Consider the following 22501-nt stretch of genomic DNA (forward strand, 5'->3'; position numbering starts at 1 on the left):
TTTTGTGACGTCGCGTGACAGGCAGGTGGAGTGGGTTAAGCTCGAAAACTTTTGACCAATAGACCAGGGCTAATGGCGAGAAGGCGTCGAACGAGAAATACCTTTCTTTTGTTCGGTCCAATCATGTATAATCAGTGTGTGCGCGCCATATCAGACGGGGAGCTATCGCGGTTTTCATAATATCGTGTGACAGACAGGTGACGCGGGGGTGGGGGGGGGGAGGGGGGGTCCAAAAACGTTTTAGACCCATCGCGGAGGGCTGATTGCAGAAGTGGAATAGAAAAGTTTCGAATAGCCTTACGTTATAGCGCCCCCCAAAAAAGCAAAGCTGACGTTGTCTTCTAACGACACGGGAAGCACTTCCAGCTATTTCGAAGTAGACAGTGGCGATTTCAGCGAAGATTTCAGTGACGATATGAGCGCTGAAGGATCGCCGTTTGCTTTTGACCTGCCGCCGCCGCGCGAGGCAGCTGACGTGCCCAAGTCCAACGCATGATGCCGTGGCAAAACGGAGAGAAGCACCGGTTATCGCGGTGATGTCGGCCGTTTTCTCGTACAAAAAGGAGTCAGCTTTGTTATTTCTGAGCGAAGTGGTCGTGTAATCTCTGACGGCACAAACACAGGGTGACCAGTAAGATGGCACAGATGATCAGAGTGCAATAGAGAACGTACACTCAAAATTTTGTTAAGGTCAGTGGACATAAAAAGATCGCCGGAGTTTCCCTGTAAACATCAAGCGTTACGTTTGGTACTTCTCGGTTACATGCACCCACAACCGTAAATAAAGACCTGCACAGCGAGGCGGACAGTCTCTCGTTGCTCAGAGTATACGGTGGAAGCCGCCGAAACGCTTCGCGTCCACCGGTTCCCGCAGTACGGGGGACAGGCGCAATTTTTTTTTTTTTTTTCAAATTTAGTTTTGTGGTTGTGGTGAATTCGGGCCCCGCTTATTAGATAACAAGCACAAGCGAGCAGCTTCGTCCGTCCGCGGGCTGTCAACCGGTGTGCGCGCTCTCGTGATATCACCGCCGCGCCTCGGCCGTACACCAAAACCAGACGCGCGTCTCCCCGCTCGCCCTCCCCCTCACCCCCTCTCCACCTCTGCCGCCGCCTCCCCTCGCGCGAGCACGCAGAAAGTTCCGCGAGACCCGACGGAAAAAGACGAGCCACTTCCAGGACCACTTGTGCCGCGTGTCTCCGAACTGGATGCAGCAGTGAGTGAGACGACGCGATCGGGATCCTTTCGATACACACCGCCAAGCATCCAATCGGTCCCGCTTTGTGACTAAGGTGAGTGTACGCATTACGCACTAACGATCTGCAGGTAACCGGTGGTCTATTTAGAGTTCGCGCAACCGGCATTCGAGGGAAAGGGAACTGACAATCGAGGGCAGCAGAAAATTAGGTTCAGTGATGAGATCAGGAAATTTGCCCGCATGGAATGGGTTCGATTCGTGTGGGATAGGTGCATTTGTAGATACCTTGTAGATAGTACATTAGGTCTGCTTGTATATAAGTGCATTGCAAAATAAAAAAAAACAATACAGGGGAATCAATCAGTCTCGAGATGGTGACAGTGATCACCATTGTGCCTTGTGAACGGAGAGGAGTCTTCGTGTCCTGATTCGAAACGTAATTCATTTATATGACCTTACTGTCTACTAAGTGGTAAACGTTTGCGACCGGATAAAGAGAAAATATAGTTGCTCGCTGGATGCTGTCAAAGGATACAGAAGTTATGCTTTCTTCCTCCTTTCTTTGTTTAGCTTTTACCCTCTAACGCTTAGCTTGAAAAAAGTTGCGTCAGAAGGAAATGTGAATACAAGAACACAAGAGAGTGGTCCGTTTCTTTTGCTCTCGAGTGAACATTGGCGCATCTTTCCGTCCTTGTCATGTGCGGTTCAGTCACCGCGGCATCCTCTCTCTTTTCTACCAGTCGCGTGGGTTGGTTCCACAGGGGATGCCAATAGATGCCAAACGCGACCCCCTCCTGGAATCTAAGAACACGACGGCAGGCGCGATGCGAGCGAGCTAGAGCATGAGAACACAGCCGTAAAATTTATCCGCCCGTCCCAAACCACCCAGTCGGGTATCTCTCTTCCCCACCACGGCAGGACGTACGCGGCACTTCTCTGGCTTGTCTCCGGCGTAGCGGCCAAAGTAATGATCCGTATCTGGAGCTGATAAAAAAAAAAAAGTGACAGCAAAGCGTAGAAGAGCAGGTGAGTGCATTGACTGAGTTGGGGGAAAAAAATGAAAAAGAAAAGCAGTGGTTGAGTGGCCGCACCCGTATATCTCCTGAAGGAGAGGTGAAAAACTCTGGTGAAACTATACAGTAAACCTGCACTTTACCTATAGTTCTATATATATATATATATATATATATATATATATATATATATATATATATATATATAAAGACGTGCAGTTCGGACGCTTACGAATGTCGCGGTGGCTCAGCTGCTGGCCTTGTTTCGCTCAGCGACGAGAGGTCAGACGTTCGACTCACAATCGCGTCTAGGATAACAATAGAGACGCAATAAAAGAAAGGAGAAAAAGAAAATTCGTGCTCTCATATTTTGATTCATATGATAAGGCCTTCAGGAGTTAAGGTTAATCCAAAGTTCTCCCTCACGACATTTTTTATCGAAGCTTAATATATAAACGTTTCGTGAAAAATATCCGTAGAGATTTCGCGATCAACGCGAGAAAAATGCGTTTGCATTAAGTAGGACCTTTCTGAGGTGCCGCATCCATGATTTTAACAGCGTTCAGCCCATTGAAAAGCGTTGTTCAGCACCTCACTCGACAAACGTCCTGCACTCTTCGAAGAGCGAAGTGCAACTGACGGTGGTTCGTCATTCATTCATTCATTCATTCATTCATTCATTCATTCATTTACCGCCGTCAGTATACCGCCAGACCACCGTCAGTTGCACTACATGTACAACTACCACGTGACCGACTTCCCACACTTCACACGCTTACACTTTTTTCGACTTGGACATTTTTAATGCTAACGCATTAGTAAAGGGTCATATGTGCATTTATCAACCTGTAGACAGTCGATCGACGGACGTGCCAAAGCAAAGCGCAATTATTTCTAAATATTAAATCAAGTTCGCGCGTTTTACGTGCCAAAACCACGATCTGATTATGAGGTGCATATCGCATTGTAAATGCTCCACAATAATCGTGACCATGCACCTTTGATTATTTAACGTGCACCCTATGCATGCTAAATACGAGGACTTTTTTTGCATTCCGCCTCGATTGGAATGCGGCCTCCGCGGTCGGTATCGAACCCGCGAGCTCGGTAGCTCAACTCTATATATCCACTGGGGTATACCGGTGCATGCGCAATTCTTTCTGCCGGAGGCTACTGTTTTTTTTTTTCTTTCTTTTTTTCGCCGTGCCGTGAGCGACGGAGAAAGCGCAAACGCCCTTGACATCTCTGCGGAACTGGTGTGTGACACGACGTCTCCTTTCGTTCGGCGGCATTTCAATCTTGCCGCGACGACTGGCTGATGCTGGCGATAACGTGCAGAGGCAGTACTATACATAAAACCTACAACTACGCAAAAAGGCAATCAAATTTTTTTTTTACATCGATCAGTCAAAAGGCAATTAGCTTTTTACTATGCCAACTGAATGAAGTTTCCCAGCCCAAGGGGCCGCACTTCTGAAAACAATTTCTTTTGCGTTGGTTCCAGTTCCTTTTTATCACTCGTCGCTCCAGTGGCCAATTCAGACGATAGCGACGACGTGCGAACCAATAAGAAGCGGCGAAAATGAAGGGGGGGGGGGGGAGCAATCATTAACGAAATCTTGCTCGTGAGTGAAAGTGCAGCGGACGTCCACCCGAATTCTGTGTACGACACGTATACAGAATCGAAGCGATACAGGCGTATGCAGGGCATACACACACTTAAAAGGCCAACTGCAACAAAATTTTGAAGCGCGGAAAAATCCCAGTCTTAGACGGCGTAGACGTAGAGCAGCCTCCTCGCGAAATTTTGCCGTTGAAATACCGAAGCTGAAAAGAAACGTCCCTATATAATACTTCTCGCCGGAAGTGTCGCATGACCCAGACCTTTGAGAACCAGTGCGGTTCATGGTGCCCGCGGCTGGTCGCAGCTAGGTTGCCCCAATGCGCTCAGAGAAACCGCCTCCAGGAAGCCGCGGGGCAGTGGTTAGAGCAGTGGTCACAGAAGAGGGAAAATAAGAACGCACTAGAAAACTATAAAATATGAAAGGAAGAGACAAATAACTTTTCTTTCTTTTTCTTTTTTTTGACAGCTCGAGGGACAGTGCACTTCTTTTTGAGGCTATATAGGGCAGGCTGCCAAAAAACGCCAAGTTATAATAAAAAGGGGTTTACCGCAAGAAGATTATCAATGCGTATGCATACAACAATACTACGGAGACAACTAACTGCACATATCTTGTTGGAAATACTGCGCACTATACTAGAATAAAGCAGCGCTTTCTAAGCGACATGCTTCTTCCGTCTTGTCTTGCCCGCTTACGGGCTAATGACTTTCGCGTAATTTGTTGGATGCGGGCATTTAATACACGACGCACAGAGGAACGAGAAGGGAAGCAGGATTTGCAGAAAATACGACATTAAAAGGAAAGAGACAGCGCGATCGCCACGTATACTTTGGCTGCCACGTTCGTATAGTTCATTCTTCTGAGGCGCGTGTCGCATTCTATTGTCTATAAAGAGAAGTTTTGTTTTAGTTTTCATCGACTGGAGAGCGTGTGTCGGATCCGTCGTTTCTTGTTTGAAGTAAAGGAGACACAGTCGCTCGAATAAGCTGCAGTTTCCCGGTCAAACAACCACCGTATATCAATGGCAAAACGATGTAGGCTTAGCTTCATACTCGGGCTACATGCAGAGCCTTCCGGAGAATGAACCTATATAATAGCTTGAAATATTTTTTCTGCAGCAAAACCTTTCAGTGAGACCCAGCAAAGAAAAAAGGAAATATATGCACTGCATTTTCGTGTATAACTGCAAACTTTCCTCTCTTTTCTTCTGTTAGTAAGATTAAAATCACATTAATGTGTAGGTCGCAACTCATAACGCAGGTCCTGCACAGCTCATCACTTCTGAAACGGGGGCTGAATTCACAGCACTTTTCACGCGTAAATGGTGGGGTTCATTAGCCGGCCGCCTTCGCTATTATGTCCAACGTCACGATAGACTGGCACTTGCTCTCACGAACAGCCATATATATATATATTTTTTTTGTCAATACGTGCCCAGAATCTTAAGAAGCTGTAAGTGCAGCAGGAGCGTGCAATACATGGGCTTTTCGTTGCTCAAGTCCCTTGTAGGTTAGCCATTACATTAAAGAAAAAAAAAAACTTTAACTAGTCTATAGCCCCAACTGTTTACAAATATTGGGAGTACTGGTTATATTTTGCTTTCTCTGACATTTGTTTGTGTATATTTCACGTTATTTTCCTACGCTTTCCCGCAGTGAAAATGTGAAATATCACCGCTTCGGTCCAAGAAATTAGCAAGAAAATAAACGCATTCATTGCTATGATAAAAGCAATGCTTCGATAGTCAATATTTTCAATGCTGCGCGTGTTACCGTGTGTGCCGATTCGGCCGGTGCATGAATGATAAAATTTATTTACGTGGGAACCACACAAGTTTGCCATTGAGTTGCCCAGAAAATTCGGCACAACTGTCATTAGGGTTGAAGCCTGGCACCGCTCACTGTTATGAGTAATTTCTTCCGAGTTATCTAGGTGCGAACAATGAAAACACTTGCCCTTGGTATAGGTATATATCAGGCCACAAAGAAAAATGCTTTGATTGGTGATTTAATTTAGTTTCACGTCAACTATTGTATTTCTGGGCGAAAATTGTTACATTCCTGGTTTGCTCCAACGCTCAGAAAGCGAAATCGTGGGCTCGCTCGGCAAGAACATGCCAATGCCATCCCAGCCATCCTCGATATAAGGATCAGGAGCACGCGCATGCGCGCACACATGCCGGCAATATTTGCGCGTCACCGCCTTCAAAGTGCAGTTCACGGGGCAAGCTCCCAAACTAAGCCCTTCCTCTCCGTAACTCCAGATGACGTCACTGACATTAACCATGGTCCTCAATGTGCATTGAAGCAGCTCCCGCAGTGATTGATCGCAGTGCGCTCCCGCCGCGAACAGGAGCTGGACATTCCAGCGATTCGCTGTCGCAGGCCGGCAGTCCCAAGTCGCAGTGACGTCATCAAAACCACACCTTCGCTTCCGTTCCGCTGTCGAATTCTTCGAGCGTTCAGCCCCGAAGGCACAGGACCTGCTCGAGGCGCGATTACTGAGTGCATAATCACGGCGCCCTACACCTCGAGGCAATGACCGGGCGTGCGTACGGGCAAGCGAGGTCAAGAACAAACGCCTGCATCGCTCGGTGAGAAGGGCAAGCAGTGCAGTCCGCTCCCAGTTCACGGCAGGGAAGGCTTCCGTCTTCGACTGCGAGAATAATAGGGTTTAGGGCTGAGATGCGTGTTTATTTCTAGTCTTCCTTTTCTCCTTTCTTATGATGACCGCTTATGCGGAGCGAACCTTGTAATTCTCAGAGTCGTTCGCCTTAAGATATTCGACCGAGAGACGACAGAAAATCCCAGAAAATGCATTGATAAAAAGGACACCGCATAGCTTTCCCGTAGCGTTTGAACGGCACTGCCTTAGGACCACAGGTTGTGCTATCGATGAGGTTATGTCCGCCATGAGATGACATCGTACTATGAGAGAGCAATGTTGAGTTCGCTCGTTGAGCGAACGCAGCGCTGCTCTCTGACACGTCGTCGTCATAATGTTGCTATATATAGCAACAACACGGGGCATATCCAGAGCTGCCTGCTATTAATATAGAGTGCCCCCCCCCCCCCCCCGGTCGAAGAGGACACCGATATGACTACCCCATTGATATTGTTTTCGGATTACAAACACAAAAAGAAGAGCGAGTTTTGGACGGTGTCGCAGCATTGTTTAAACTTCTCTGTGTGTGTGTGTGTGTGTGTGTGCGTGTGCGTGTGCGTGTGCGTGTGTGCGTGTGTGTGTGTGTGTGTGTGTGTGTGTGTGTGTGTGTGTGTGTGTGTGTGTGTGTGTGTGTGTGTGTGTGTGTGTGTGCGTGCGGGAGAGGGCATCGCCGCGACGCCACGTCACCTTCGCTCTCGGAAGGCTATGTTATACGGCGTTCTTTCGCAAGCTCTCGCCTGTGCTATAAACTGCGCCATTTTAGATCCCATGGCAGTCGGGCAAAGTCGCCTGACTTGACGGTTCGAAGTGCTCCGGCCTTGCGCCATCTAGGGGGCGTTGGCCAGGCGTCTCAACGCGCTCGCTTGCTCGCGAGCAGCTCAGCGGCTTTCAATTCGAAGGGCCGCTCAGCGGCTTTCAATTGGACATTAATGCTTTCGCATTCCCAACTGATAAGTGCTTAAGTGTCCTCGGATATTTTTTTTTTCTTTTTTGATGTGGCGTGTATTGCCCCCAGGATAACTTCTAACCACGCAGACGCCGAAGGAGCGCGAAATTTCGCAAGTGCGCTTATCCACACATCTCGTTTGACACGCGCCACAAGAATATAGTGGATTTCGCAGTTTATGTATGTGGAACAAAGCGTGCGCAGGAAAGCAAGCGTCCCGCCAACGGGGCCACCCGCACTCCTTCTCGTTGCTCGCACGCGTCCCTCACGTGTATACAGTGACGCCAGCGTGGGGGCGCCGGCCACTTTGCGTATAGGGCAAAACTTAACTATGTGGGAAAGCCTGCTTGCAGAATTTCGCACTCTTCAGAATTTTGTTCAGTGTTGTTTACCCTGTCCGAATTTCCATTGTATAAGGAAAAAAGAAAAGAAGAAAAGAAATAAAAAAAATTGGGCCCGATCTAGCCCAGGGCTATGGATCCACTCTGTGTGTGCAAACTTTATGTTACAAAGCAAAAAAAAAAAAAAAAAGAAAGAAGTCAATCAAATAATCAATATGTGGAATGCTTCAGGAAGCGGACATAACAATTTTGGGAAGATGATCGAAAAGCCAAAGAAACGCACAGAAACACCACCAAGCCTACGGTTGAATTCTTACTAATTTGCGTTTGCGCAGGCTAACCTACGTGTTCTTAGTTTAGCAAAAGTTTTCAATGAGAACGAGAAACTCGCTTTTCTTGGCATCAACGGATCTTATTTGGATTAGGTTTGTGCATTTAAAGAAAACGAAAAGACAAATTCTATATGACAGTCAGAGAGAACATGACCTTTTAATTATGCTCTCAAATTTCGAACAAAAGTGTATCAATATTGGAAATTTTCAGAACACTGAAGGGCAAACTTAACAGTTATGCGTAACTACGCATGCAATAAAAATAGATGCCACAATTATTCAAAATGCATGCATATGTTACATACGTCGCGCTGAAGTGTGCCACTAAAATTTGTGAACAATGCCTGTGTGAAAATCACGTGAACAGCGTAACGATTTCGCATAAGCTGCAAACCAACGTGTAGCATATTTGCCGACTTTAAGCACTCTAGCACGCATGTACAGTTTACCGAATTTCGATATCCACGTTTAGTGCGGAGTTGTAAAGCTGTGTGGTTTAAATATCGTTTTCTTTTTAAAATTTGCCGAAAGTGGGCCATCCTCATAAAATAATTTCATCCCTTGGACGAAAACCCTGCACCCAGCACTCGGTAGAATTTAAATTTCTCTGTTGAACGCCATCACAAATTGCTTCATCGATTGCCTTATGAGAGAATTTCAGCGTTTGAAATGTTATCTTTTTTAATTAATAGGAAAGTTAAAGTAAGGTTGCCTCCGAGATGTATAAAATTTACTGTCCGGATCTTAATCGTGCTAGGAGATCTTACCGCAGACCACTAGATATTATGATTACTTTATAAGCGATGGTGAAATTAGGAAATGTGCAGGCGTAACCGTAAGTTGGAATCAGCTATAGCGCAAGACATAGGTAATTGGAGATCGCAGGGAGAGGCTTTCGTCTTGCAGTGGACATAATTATGTGATGATGATGATGAAGATGATGATTCGCAATAAACGTACGCTTAGCAAACGTAACGTCCTTTCACGCTTGCGAGATCGGTGTGAGAAAGTGCATCTCTCGGATATCTCATCCTGGTATTCGAAACAAACGGAGAGCATTCGGTTTTTTTTTTTTTTTTTCGAATTCTCCAAATATGCTAATATGCTATATATCGAGTTCTCCAAATATGCTATATGTATAGGCTGGAAGTTGGCGCTTCACAATAGAAATAAATGCAAAAGCTGCAAGCTCGGCTTTCGAGCAATATAGCGCAAGGCACGTACCCTCAGTTCGTGCCGAACAGCTGCCCGCATAAATATTCTTGGAACAGCTTGGAATCAACAAAGGGCGAGATAGCCCTGCACTTCGCAGCGCAATCAATTTTGTAATTGCAGGCTTTGTCGCGCACGGACCACGTGGCACCCCACTGTGACGGGCATATAGTTTTTTTTTTTTGTTAGCTGCACCAAATTAAAAAAAAAACGAAAAGAAAAAGAAATTGCCTGTGGCAGATAGCGCGATTTTAACCCTTGACCTAAATTACTCGGCGAGGCGGCCATACTTGTGCGAGAAATCAAAATGCCTAAGCGAATAGTTAACGTAATTACACTAATTATCGTCTTAATGAATTATTTTACGGCACAAATTTTGATCTATACGAATTGCAGCTAGTGAGTTCGAAAGGCGCATCCACTTGGAACGAGTTATCAGTGCTGCACCAGGTTCGAGATATTAATTTTGAAAGTGTCCGACCAAATGCGTGGGTGTTCAAGTTCCTTTTGGGCTTCAATTATGCATAAAAGAGCCTCTTCTATTAAAAGAAAAAGCAACTGCAACGCTTCTATACGTTTATACGAATACGTTTATGCGAATACGTTTTGTCGGGCACATCGAAAATTATTACGAAACTGGTGCAGTCGTGAGAATTCATTCCAAGTGGATGCGCCTTGTTAACTCACCGGCTATAATTCGTAGACTGAAATGTGTGTCGTCAGCTAATTAATTGGAAAAGTTAATTGCCGTAGTTATGTTAATTATTCGTTTAGGTATTTTGATTTCTCGTATAAGTAATGACCGCCTTATCAATTAATTTTATCAAGGGTTAGAATTGTGCTTCCTGCCGCAGGCAGTTTTAAAAAATTTTGGTGCACCTAAAAAAAAAAAAAAAGGAAAAAACACCCTATACTGTATAACGTAAAATCCACCACGTCCTTTCATTGTATGCGAATGCATCCTTATATTAGGTGGAACCCGCACTGAAGCTGAAATGGTGTTTTTCTCATGATGACGCACTGAGAAGAGTTACGGAAAGTTGCTTTTCTTTTTCTTTCATTTTTTTTGAGCAACTAGTTTCTTTGCACTAAAACGAAAGATACCTCAAGCTCTGCAAATAATCCTTTAGACTTTGTGATGTTCTTGATTATAGTTGTCGCGGCCAGGAACGTCAAGCTTCGGTGCGAAATATCTGTAGCACGTCATTTGTGTTTCAGTTATATAAAAAAAAAGAAGAAAAAACCGCAAGGAGCACTTGACGCTGTAGACTTAGTGCTCAGCAGAGCTGGAGAAAAATGATTAGGAGAGTGTTTGTGTTCAGTCATATGACTTCGTATTCTGATACTAGTAATAATATTTTGACCAATATCTAAAACATTTCCCGCTGCGTTGTCCACTCATTCATTAACCCGTGCTCTGAGACCCCGGGAGCTTACTTACTTACGCTTAACCAGCATCGATTAACGTAACGACGAAACCTACACTACGGTAGATCCGTAAGCAAATCACGCAACTTCGTCACGGTGTGGACGTTCGCACGTGTCCGCGACTTAAAGGCAACAGCGATAGTAATTTGATAGTAAATGAGCAATCAATTCACAATTCGCCCACCGCGGCAGTTCAGTGCAGTCAAATAGTTCGTTGCAGTAGGTCAGTTGGTTCTGTGACGTGATGGAACGCTGCACTGCGAAGCAATACTGGTTCAGTGGCCATGGCGGTCTGCTGCTAAACTAGCGAGGTCGCGGGCTCATCTCCCGGCCGGCCGCGTTTCGATGGGGGCGGAACGCAAAATACGCACGCATGTACCGGCCATTTGCGAACACGGGCAAAGTTAATCCGGGGCACCCCACTATACAGGCGTCTCTCGTAACCAACTGTCCAGTTTCAGGACGTTAAGTCGCATAAGTTTACTTTACTCAAAGGACATTTCAAAAATATTTCTGATACGATTCGGTTCCGTGACTGTTGGAATCGGTTTCAAAATTTGGTGTCGCAAAAGATGAAACGGAATTTGGAGCGAGTTTCGGGTGCAAACACTCCTAAGCAATTATGCAACCGAGAAACAAAGTGCATAAGTGTCAAAAAAAAAAAAAAAAAAGAAAGTGCGGCCTCGATAAAAGTCGGGCCTTATTAATGATACAAGTCCGAGTAACACAAAAATTAAAAGTGTTATCGTGCGCTTATTTCTTTTTGCTTTGCCTTGCAAAAACAGAGAGAGAAAAAAACTACAATGGAATATAATTAGTTCTGCTGCTGCTTCGCCGTTCAAGACATTTCTAGGATATTGTTGAAACTTTGCAAAAATGTCGCATCTGTGAGTGCAGTTGCGATTTTCAAGGCGGCGTGCATGGCAGCGCACGCCATACACATAGTACATATTCTCTTCGACAATGCCCTTTGTAATCTCTATACACACGTATAATAAATTGCAAAGGCGTTCATCTTTGTTCGAGTGTGCGTAAGTAACTTCAAAAAGCTTAAGACAATGTTAACCTTTGGAGGCAAAGACGAAACAAAATGTAGCACCAGGCGCAATTTCCAAAGCTATTATTTCCGCACAAAAAGCAAATGCTAGTAGAAAACACAATATGCGTCCATGCCAGTGCCGGGACGATTAGGCAGCTTCTCCATAAGATGTCTTTATTCGGAATCTGAATCAGAAAGCTCCATGTTTCAAATGGTATCACAGAAGCTACAAGCGCCCCCCCCCCCCCCCCCCCCCCATATTTTGAGTAAATCAAGTTACTACTGCGGAAAGTTATAACTACAGTGTAACAAAGCGTCAGATAAAGGATAGAGCGCATTTTATTCGACAAAAACGCAACTAAACAATACAATCATTATTTCCATTACATGTCTAGTACGCATTAATTCGAGAATGGCCGCCTCAAAGCCTAGCAGAAAATGCTAATGCGTGTTCACTTGTTTCGCGTGGCCTGTATGGTGCTGGCAGAACGCATTGCGCCAGTCAGTTGCATAACATCATGTCTGATCGGGACGTACGTGTGCAGCTAACATTTTAGAAAGCGCGTGCGTCGTGTATCGTTATTGCCACTCCTCGCCCACTTTCACAAAGCGCTTCCAATGATAGCGCACGACATTTGGCGCCATGAACCAGTTATAGTACAGGACAGACCGCCGGCGCGACGACCCAGTCTGCAGTCTACCGTGAAATCCTTTTGTCGTGTTTGAATGAGACCCGCAAGAGGTAGACGACATTTTAAGCCCATTAACCAGGCTCCTTCTCACGACTGTCCGGTTCATCGCACGCTCATGACCTCGATTCCGGTTTTCTCCGCATTCGAGTTTTCGTCCGCTACGGCCGCGGGGTGCGCGACCAAAACAACCGGACCGCGTCCGAGCAGCTCGCTAGGCCGACTCGCTAGAAAGTCGCGCGCAGAATTTTCCACTTTGTGTCCGACATTTGTGCTCTAGTAAAGCCTGCTGCTCCGAGGGCTCGGGCTCGTCGCAGTTACTTGCAGCAGCATCGCTGCATACGAACGCGGCATCACGTTGATTTTCAGTTTCGTAAACGCCGCCATATTTCCTCAGCGAAGGCACATCGCGCCACCTCTCGGCGGTGGCCTTGGTGGGGCGACGCATCGCACGATCGTGACGTAACCCTTGTGTAGCTGGCCCTTGCCTCGATCATTCAACTTGCGGCAGCGCAGCAGCTCCTCATCTCCGGCTCTCGGCATGTGCGTTGCTATGGTGCTTTAGACGAGGCCGGCTCCGCGCTCGTTGGTCCGGTCTTATCACGCTGTGTGTGCAAAGTCTCTCCGCCGGCCGTGCCGCGCTTGTGAGTACCTGCCTGTCAGCCCTTTGTCAGAGGCTTGATCTCCCTCTCTCTCTCTCTCAGCCGCAGCTGTCAAGCCGGCAAAATGTCAGTTGAGGCGCGGCACGCTTGTTGCGCCGGTCTGCCATGTCGGTAAAGAAAGGGTTGAAACGAACCAATCGGCAGCGCGTGAGTTCGCGGCGCCGTTGACATATCCGTCAGGTTCGGACGATGCGGCGTGATTCGCATAACGAGGCCCGTTTTTATTCGCGTCGCACTGTCGACGGAAAACGAACCGTTTTGACTGACACGTTGTGCGCTGTCACCGCAGACGGTAGTGGAAAGGGGAGTTGCGTTATCTGGCGCGATATCTTCTCCGCGGCGCTGTTATTGGTTCATTGCTTAGGCGGAGGATGCGCGCGGATGACGAAACGAAAGTAGTATAGGCGCCAATTGGTGCAATTACGAAATCAAAAGCTCCTGCGATTGCGCGATTTTATCCCTCAAACTGTAGATGGAAGCACATCAGCCGTCATCGCGTTTTTCCGAAGCCACTCCTCTCTGTTCTCCCTCTCTCCGCTAGCTGTCGCGTCACTGGAGGCCCTAGCCGTGTCCAAGATGAGTGGATCGGTTTAATGAAGTTATTCAATTTATGGTATATCTTGCCGAGTGTTCGCTTTGAGTCAACGCAGGTTAGAGAAGCGGCCTTGAGAAGCTGTCACAAGCGATGCGTGTGTATGTGGGTGCGCCATCCTATGACGTGTCAATGACCAGTTCCGTGTCCAAGTCATTGTAGCGGTTACGTTGCGAAACATACAATTTATTAGCTCATCTTACTTGTGATTTGTGCACATGTTTATCAGCTTCGGGTGCAGCTAGACTTCAGCAACCGATATATCTGTCATTTCCTTTTTCAGAAGATTGTCTCCACATTTCTTCTAGTGCTTTTTTTTACTTTGCCTGTAGTATTCATGTGATGTTAATGACTGAACCAATTGAATGAAAAATATATATTTTCCCCTCTGCATTAAGGAACACAATGCAAGGAACGACCAAGATTTTCCTCAGCCTCAAAGCATGCAAGAATGTGTGCACAGGAAGCAAATTGCCACCAAATATTTTGCTGTGCCGAGGACTGCTGACTTCAAGATCACATGGGCAGATTGAAGCTGTTGCCACACAGGTAAATTTTATGCATCCTTGTTTACTGCCCAAATAATTATTATCAACAACTAAAAAGATGGATGATAACTGAGTAAAGTTTTCTAAGCGTTCAGTTCATTACTGAACATGATTTCTTTGCTGTCCCATCCTTTCTTATGTGTATTACTACTGAAGTTCCCAGTCACACTTGTGTATACCCATGCTGTGTTGATATCTCCTCCAATAGCTTGCCTCCAAATGATTATTTGCAAATTGTACAACCAGCTTCAGCTAATTCAACCTTGTCACGAACTGAAGAAATTACTTCAATGGCCCCATATTTGAACCAAATGACAAGTTTGATGGCTGATGCAGTTTAAGTCAAATTGGCTGTTGTGCTGTGAAAACCTGATTCAACATCGTCATAAGTTCATATACCATAAAATACACTGTGATTGCTGCCTGTACTAGCGCTAGGTAAAAAGCACTGCACAGATCTTGAAGTATGAATATATCTTGAATAACAGGGTTAGTATAGGTACAAAACGAATGTTGCAGACTTGGTTTAGTCTACCATGAATGATTGCTCAGAAAGGGGCACATAATAGAAGCTGTCACTTGCAAACGGAACTTCCATACTATGTGTTCATTGGCTCTTGCATAGCTTCATATTTCAAGCTACCCAACGTGTCTACACCGTTCTGCTGTTATTGGCCCCTAAAACCAGAAGTCATTAAATTCACTCATACTCTTGCCATTTCATCCTTTATTTCATCACACACATGGGAAAGTGGTGTACGTGGAGTGCTGGCAGTGCCGTCAATTTGATCAAGAAACATTGCCATTAGACCCTTTAACAGAACTGTATTTGCCCACAATCTTTCCAATGATTATTTCCTGAAAGTGCACGCAGCATTTAGGATTTTTTTAAAGGCAGTAAGAAGTCAGCTGGAGTTGAGTTGACAGAGGTCAACCTTATGAAATCATCATTCACCATGGACAGATTAGATAGGGGTAGTCAGAGATCGTTGGGAGAGGCCTTCATCCTACAGTGGACATAAAACTAGGCTGACAATGATGAGCATGGCAGACAGATTTAGGCAAGTTCTGTTCCCATGCACGGTACAGTTGTTGATACGTGTTTCATTTTTGCCACATGGTACATCATATTTGTGCACTTTCATTGGTTTTAAATACATGTTACAAAGTACTTAGATCTCGGCGTGCAAACGCATAGCAATATCAGTTTTGCACATTCCACGAGGTTGTTTTCAGAGCCTAGAAAAAGGAAACACCTGAAAGTTAATTTCATGCAAACTGCATCGGTGTGCTGTGTGATTTTTCATGTGACATGTGTACCATTATAAGGTTATTCACAAAATTTCATAATTAATTTTATGTGGGTCCTCCAACACATTTAGAACAATAAGAATAACTTGCATAGCCACTAGGTGTACTGTCATGGACACTTGAACCAAATATTATGCCTGTGCTTTCTTACATACATAGCAGGTAATGCTGTGGAAGTTACTGAAGTAGTGCGATCGTAGAAGACTCACTCTATGTGTTTCAGAGTACTGTTGTTTTTTGATCTGTGATGCTTTACTATGGAACAGCTACTTCTGATATTATAACTGCAACTTGCTGCTTCAAATCTGGCATTATTTGTGCACTTTTGCACTTACAATGTGCAACATACTGTAAATTGGTGGGAAGTGTAAGCGGTGCGCGTGCCTGCTGCTCGCAGAAATGTGTCACTCCGCGTGTTTGGTGGCAAATAGGTACAGATCTTTGATGCTTTCCCTCTAAATTGTATTTTGTGACATAAAATTATGAGGCTTGACGTTCGGTCAAATTACATTATGCGTGCCTATATCTTTCTTTAATGTGTGGTGCACTATTCTTTTAGTTGCAAATGTGAGCATTGCGAGGAGTCTCTCTAGCCTTCATTGCATTGCTCGGCATGTATGAAACAGAGTACATACACGCAGCGGGGAGACACAAGTTTGCTCGAAAGCGTGGCTGCCCGTTTCTTCCACTTTTCAAAGCCCCGACTACTTTCTTTCCTTGCTCTCGCAGGAGAGTAAACACTTTGGCTGTTCGGTTGGTTTATTGAAGCATCACAACTAAGCAGTGTTCTTGGCTAAAAGCAATGCTGGTATTGTCAGTGATTACCACGCCCTGTGCTGGCTCGCCAACCTCAAGGATCATTTAGGTAGACTAGCCCGTTGGAGCCTGCGCTTACAAGATTATGACATCACCTTTGTCTACCTATCTGGAAGCACAGCGACGCTTACTGTTTGTCATGCGCATCTTTCCCTACGACATTATCGGATCCTGACCACGACTTGCCATTTGTTGGTGTTGTCGACATCGTAAAGATGGCTGAGCACTACTGCGCTGACCCAGAGTTGCTGCCACTGATCGAGCACCTACAGTAACTTGAAACGTTTTACCTCGCTCACTCATGCATTGCTTATCATCATACTGTGTGCGCAACAACGTCCTTTACAGGAAATACTGCTGGAGTGGTTCAGAAACGTACCTCCTTGTCATACGATCAGTGCTGCGCCAAGACATTTTGCAAGCCTACCACGATGAGCCATGTGCAGAACACGTTGGAATCACTGAGACGTTAGTTAGCAAGGATAAGACAGGAGTGTTACTGGCCTCAGCTGTTTTCTTCTTTGCAACAGTATTTGAAGACCTGCCGAGATTGCCAGTGCTGCAAGAAACTGGCTGGCTTTCTCCACCCTGTAGACCCTCCTTTAATACCATTACAACAAATAGGAATGGACCCACTTGGTCCGTTCCCAGTGACCTCTTTGTGCAACAGATAAATAGTCGTCGGTACCAGCTACTTCATCTGATACGCCGAAACCGAAGCTATTCTGCAAGGAAACCCTTATGAAGTCGCCACGTTGTTTGTCCGCTACATCGTCCTATGACATGGTGCACCCTTTGTTTTCTTCAACCTTCGTTACAATATTAGAGTCGCTCCAACTCTCATTGCTCTAACAATATGGCTCTGAAAAGGGCGGCAGGACGGAGTGTCAAGATTGTGCTAATGCAAAAGCTCCGTGCGATGATAGGAGAAGCATGGTGAACTTTGTTCCATATGTGTGCAGCACACAGTTTCCAGTGGAGTGGAAATGACAAAACGGTGAGGAGGTTGTGAGGGTGTGGAAGCGGCAGCGTCTGATTGCTGATAACTCCATTAATATGAGGTGCAATAAAATATCTTTGTTAGAAAATGTTTGTGTGGAGGGGCCCTTTAATATGACACACATTCTATTGCCTTTCATAAACCTAGTTTCATCTGTGTGCAGCAGATTTTGTTCAAGTTAGGTTAAACACGTTTTAAGTCCATGATTGTAAGACTCTTAGGTCGTCCTTACAGGAAGTCTCCCTTTGTAATGAGGCCCTCTTCATTTTTATTGGTTATTGTAAGCTGAATTTGGAGTGAATGGTCAATATACTTTCGTGAGAGAAGTCAGCTGGAAATCTTTCTGTTAGATACAATTTATGAATTATACCTTCATCACACGCGCACACAAAAACTTTTTTGTGTAAGCAGTCTTTTACCAAGTTGAAAGAGTTATAATGAAGAGGCATTGCGCAGCAGACGCACGGCACCAATAATCTCATTTTAGTGTTTTCTTCTGGGCACGCTACTGAAAGCGTGGCGCTAGCGTTTGGGACAAAATTGACCTAGATAAACTGATGTAACTCAAAATAAAAGTGAAAACTTATTGTATTACACATTTTCGAAATAAATTTAACAATGCCAAATTAAGAAACATTAATGTCTCGTCCATGCGACACACGTCTGTAAGCGTCATCATGTGACATCTCTGACCCGTTCGGCCAGCTTACGAGTACAGAAAAAAATGAGCATCACTGTGTTTACTACAGCTTCTGGTATGATGAGCCTAGGTGACAGAAAAATATGTGTTTGCTTATATTCTTTAATATATGATAATTGCTGGTGCCCACTGGTTTCGAGGCTACTCCTTTTTCGCTGTAAAAGAGATCGACGAACTCCACTTCTAGGAAAGACCACTTCTGTAAACAATATCGCTCCCTGTCATGTGTCTGCGGGCGAAACTCTTTTTTGAGAGAAGTCCTCTTGCTCGAAAGACTTTCGAGTGCCCGTGTGACCGGGGCATTATTTTATATGAAAAGAGGTGCTGGCTACTATAAGCAGCTGGAGGCTGCTTAACAGATGCTCTATACACTGCTGCAGGGATGTGAAATGCACCATATAATTGCACACATCCACTCTTCCATTAATTTTGGGCTGCATGATATTGAACTCAAACAAGCCTGTAGAAATTAGCAATCCATAGCACAAGCCATTGTTTTTTATTATTTTTGTTAGAACACATAAATGTCTTCCCGATATTCCATTGGTGCATGCTAAAAATTTTTAAAATAAATGGTCATTTGCATATAAAAGTACCAGAATGTTCACTGGTTGAGAAATTTTAAAGTTTTGTTACTTTGTTGCATCATGTTGCTTTGCTTTTCTTTTCACCATTGTTCTCAACATGTTGCCAATGCATGTCCATTGAACAGGTCCTTGAACCCACTGCAGCTGCACTGAAGAAGCAGCCTGCACCAGTGGAACCACCTGAATGGCCTTACACCGAGCACATTGTAAAGGTGCACACATGTGCAAAACTCTACCAGGACTGGAGAAAATGGAAACCTGGCTATCAGAATGCACCTCCTGAAGGTATAGTGAAAAATTAGAGGGCACTGACAGATTGTCATCCAGTAGCTTACAGTTATCCTTGAAAAGAGTCCATTTACTACATTCTGCTGGTACTCAAATATGGGGCAGGAACTTGAGTGAGCCAAGGACCACACATTGAGTGATGGAACCAAAAGTTATAGACTTAGCATTAAGAGGCAGGAAGACAGCAGTGTGCACAGCAGGCAGAGGGTAGCCAATATTGCAGTTGAGATTAAGAGTAATAAATGGAGTTGGACAGGCCATGTAATGTTTAGAGCAGATAATCAGTGGTTTATTAGAGTTACAGCATGGATGATGAGGAAAGGAACATGCAGTCAAGGACAACGGGGAATTGGGTGCTGCCTGTCAAATTTTCAGGCAGCAGATGCAGTCAGCTGATGCAAGACGGGTAATGGGAGGCTGCTGGGAGAGGCCTCTATGTCGCAGTGGACGTAGATTAGGCTGATGGTGACATTGTCTAAAGACACTGTCTCATGTTAAGGTCTAAAAATGTGACTTTTACTTGTTGACTGTGGTAACACATTGAAAATGTGAAGAAGGAGGCAACTGGGCTGCTCTAGGGCTTGACTTCGATATCACTAGAGAAGCGAAACGCTTGTATGAGGTAATGTAAAAATATGTCACATATTTAAGTTGTAGCTTCTATTATAAAACTATTGCAGCATCACTGACATGTACATTTCCGCGTTTCTGTCCTGGCATCTTCCTATGACGTTCCTTTTGTCACAATGGAATAAGAGGACCACAACAAGAGAGAATTTGCCATTATCCATGTCATTTTTTTCATTTCTGCACAACCAAAATAAACCGTTATGTTCGTTTTATGATATCCGAGAAGAAAACCTGATGCTGGAAGTGTGTCGCCTCTAAAACAACCCGACACTTAAAAGGTTAACCATACTCTTAGCACTAGCTAGATTATTTAACAAAAACACTTTGCCCTTCAGTTATTCATCACCTTCAAAAAACCCACATTTAATCAGTTTCAGAGGTGGGCAGTATCTCTTCTCTGCCAAAGGACACGTTTCGTGAGGAACTAAAATGTATTAAGTATGTGAAGAAACTGTTCAGACGCGGCAACATAATATTGCTACTTTGTATTGCATTTAAATATGTGCAAACAGCGCTATAGGTCCCATGACACATTCGTCCAACTATTCTCAATTTATCATCGTAACTGAGTGTAGAGGGGCAAACATAGTTATACACACAAAATAACTGGGCTCTCAGAGTAAATTTTAACTATTTCAATTTGAAATTGCTGCCTCCAAGCTCCTCCCATTGACAATGACCACTATTTTGGCATGAATTACGTGATGTCAGGAAATGCGGGGCCACTGCTGCACAGGCTGCTCCAAAATAGTCTGAAACAACATCAGACTGCTTGCTCCGCACGCTCTGGCAACCGCAAGGGCATCGCCATTGATTTGTGCCCTCAGTTCCTTCACGCGCACGATAAGAGCAGCAGAAACTAGAGAATGCATGCAGAAACTATCTTGTGCCGACTGCTGCCGACGCATGGCAACCATGACATATTTCTGGCTTGTGGAATCGCTTCCGGCACTTGCAGTACACAAAACCATGGCCTTTGAGATTGCCTCCTGTCACTACGAGCGAGTATTTTCTGGGGTACGTTTCATTTCGTCACCAGTAAGTGTTGCCAGACTGCTGTACAGTTCAACTGTGATGTAAAAAATTAAAATACAAGTTTTTTACCATACAGAATATGCTCAAATTTTACCAGCTTGATGTGCGATGCGCACAGTTTAATGTGCAATGTAAATTCAAGCTTGAAAATTTGGTGTCACGGCCCCTTTAAGCTCAAATCAGCTAGAAAATGACATATCCTGGTTAAGATCACCGGAAGCCTTCTGCAGCAATACAACTTTTTTACATTTCAGGTGACTCAGTGTATGAATTAACAACTAACATCATGTATATGCAAATTTGAATCAGTGGTTCAAAGCATATTGGAGCCTTGTGGTCATTTATTTGTTTAAATTTTTTCTTCAATGCTGTATATTTTATTTGACCTCATATCTTTGGCATAAAGGTTTCCGTGATTTCCGGGCAACACATGTACATAAAATGGCCTTTTTTATATTTATAGTGCCCATTGTTCTACGCCACTTGATGTGCAGAACACAGATGTATGCAAGTCTGCTCTACTTATGCTTTTTATTTCGCTATCCACTCAACCTCCCCCCTCCACCCTCCCTTTGAGAGGAAGCAAATGCCAATCTGATCAATAGATATCTTGAAGTAAAATTAGGTGGTTGTGCACTGTTGTCTATTCATCTACGGGCAGGAAAGATTGTTATAGAACAGTGCAAGTTCTCTTAATCATTTCTGAACTTCTATTTCAAGAGTCTGTTTGTACTTCAGGAAAACACTAGACAACAGAAGCAGTGCTCACAGCTGCTAACTAAGGTTCCATTACTTACAATAGCATCTGCATTCTGCAGCAGTGATGACACAAAGATGAAAAATAAGAAGTCAATGCAGTAGCGTTCTATGACATGTGGGCACAGTCACAAAAACAGCAAAAGGACCTGTTACCGACTAGTTACTCAACAACTAGAAACATTTTCCCAAATCACACTGCTTTGAAAGCATTGAAAAGCCTTTTAAATATGGTTATTTTATTGTCGCAGTGTTTTTAGTGCATTTCATGCATTTGGTTTTTGTTTGCTGAGCAATTAGTTCTGCCAGTGCCACTGAAGGCACCAAAGTACTTTTTAAGTTTACATAAATTATAAAAAAAGTACCGACTAGTAGTCAACACACTTCTAGTTTATTTAGTGTATTGGCACAAGCGATGTCCGACAATGCTGATCCCATCAAGTGTGTTTTTTTTTTTAGCCACTTCTGTGCTGCACATCTTGTGGCATTGCTTTCACGCAGTGGTCGTCATCCTCGCCTGAATTGCTGGTATTTCAGGTGTTGAAGTGGAACTGGGCTACATGCACACAGGCTTAGACAGACCAGCTGCCCAGCGTGAGGGCTGCCCCACTGTGCTGCTGCTGCATGGGGCACCTGGCAGTTATCGTGACTTCACTCAACTGGTGCCTTTCCTGGACAGTCACGGTGTCACTGTCATCTCACCCCGGTGGCCCGGTAAGCATAGTGGCAGCTCACGGAATGTGACAGTTCAGTCATGTGGAGTAATGTGCAAAAAGCATGCGCAGCAGTTTATGAGAAACCAGACCTGTGACATCTGCGGTGTTTGCAGAGTGCCACTAGAAAAGACATCTTTATGTCTAAGAATGTCTAGCGCATTACCGGGGCTCCCTAAAGGTACAGCAAAAAGTTATGTGCTGCAAGATTCGTTGCAAGACCCAGTAGATGGAGTGTACTGTACACTGACATCTGCTAAATTATTGTTTATATGATGTCTACTCCAGAAGAAGCAATGACTTTGACTTGCAATGTTCACCTGTGCCAGGCACATTTTAGCAGTTTGTTGTGGGGGCATGTTGGCTGCCATGGCAGCA

The 22501-nt window shown here is 44.7% G+C and overlaps 1 protein-coding gene across 2 annotated transcripts in view; it reads left to right on the forward strand.

The window, feature by feature from the left end:
- Window positions 1-583: 583 nt before the first annotated feature.
- LOC126537128 (uncharacterized) overlaps window positions 584-22501 on the forward strand; it is a 65528-nt gene continuing 43610 nt past the window's right edge. Inside the window, exons 1-4 of one of the 2 annotated variants that reach the window (XM_055073731.2) lie at window positions 584-1290; window positions 14138-14288; window positions 18827-18986; window positions 21948-22124. In XM_055073731.2, coding sequence (XP_054929706.2) covers window positions 14145-14288; window positions 18827-18986; window positions 21948-22124 — 481 coding nt within the window. In that variant the 5' untranslated portion in view covers window positions 584-1290; window positions 14138-14144. Of the gene's footprint in view, window positions 1291-12931; window positions 13130-14137; window positions 14289-18826; window positions 18987-21947; window positions 22125-22501 lie in introns of those variants that run through there. The other variant, XM_050184282.3, reaches the window with a different exon arrangement.

Source organism: Dermacentor andersoni, chromosome 4 (assembly GCF_023375885.2).
Source record: "Dermacentor andersoni chromosome 4, qqDerAnde1_hic_scaffold, whole genome shotgun sequence".
Lineage (NCBI taxonomy): Eukaryota > Metazoa > Arthropoda > Arachnida > Ixodida > Ixodidae > Dermacentor > Dermacentor andersoni.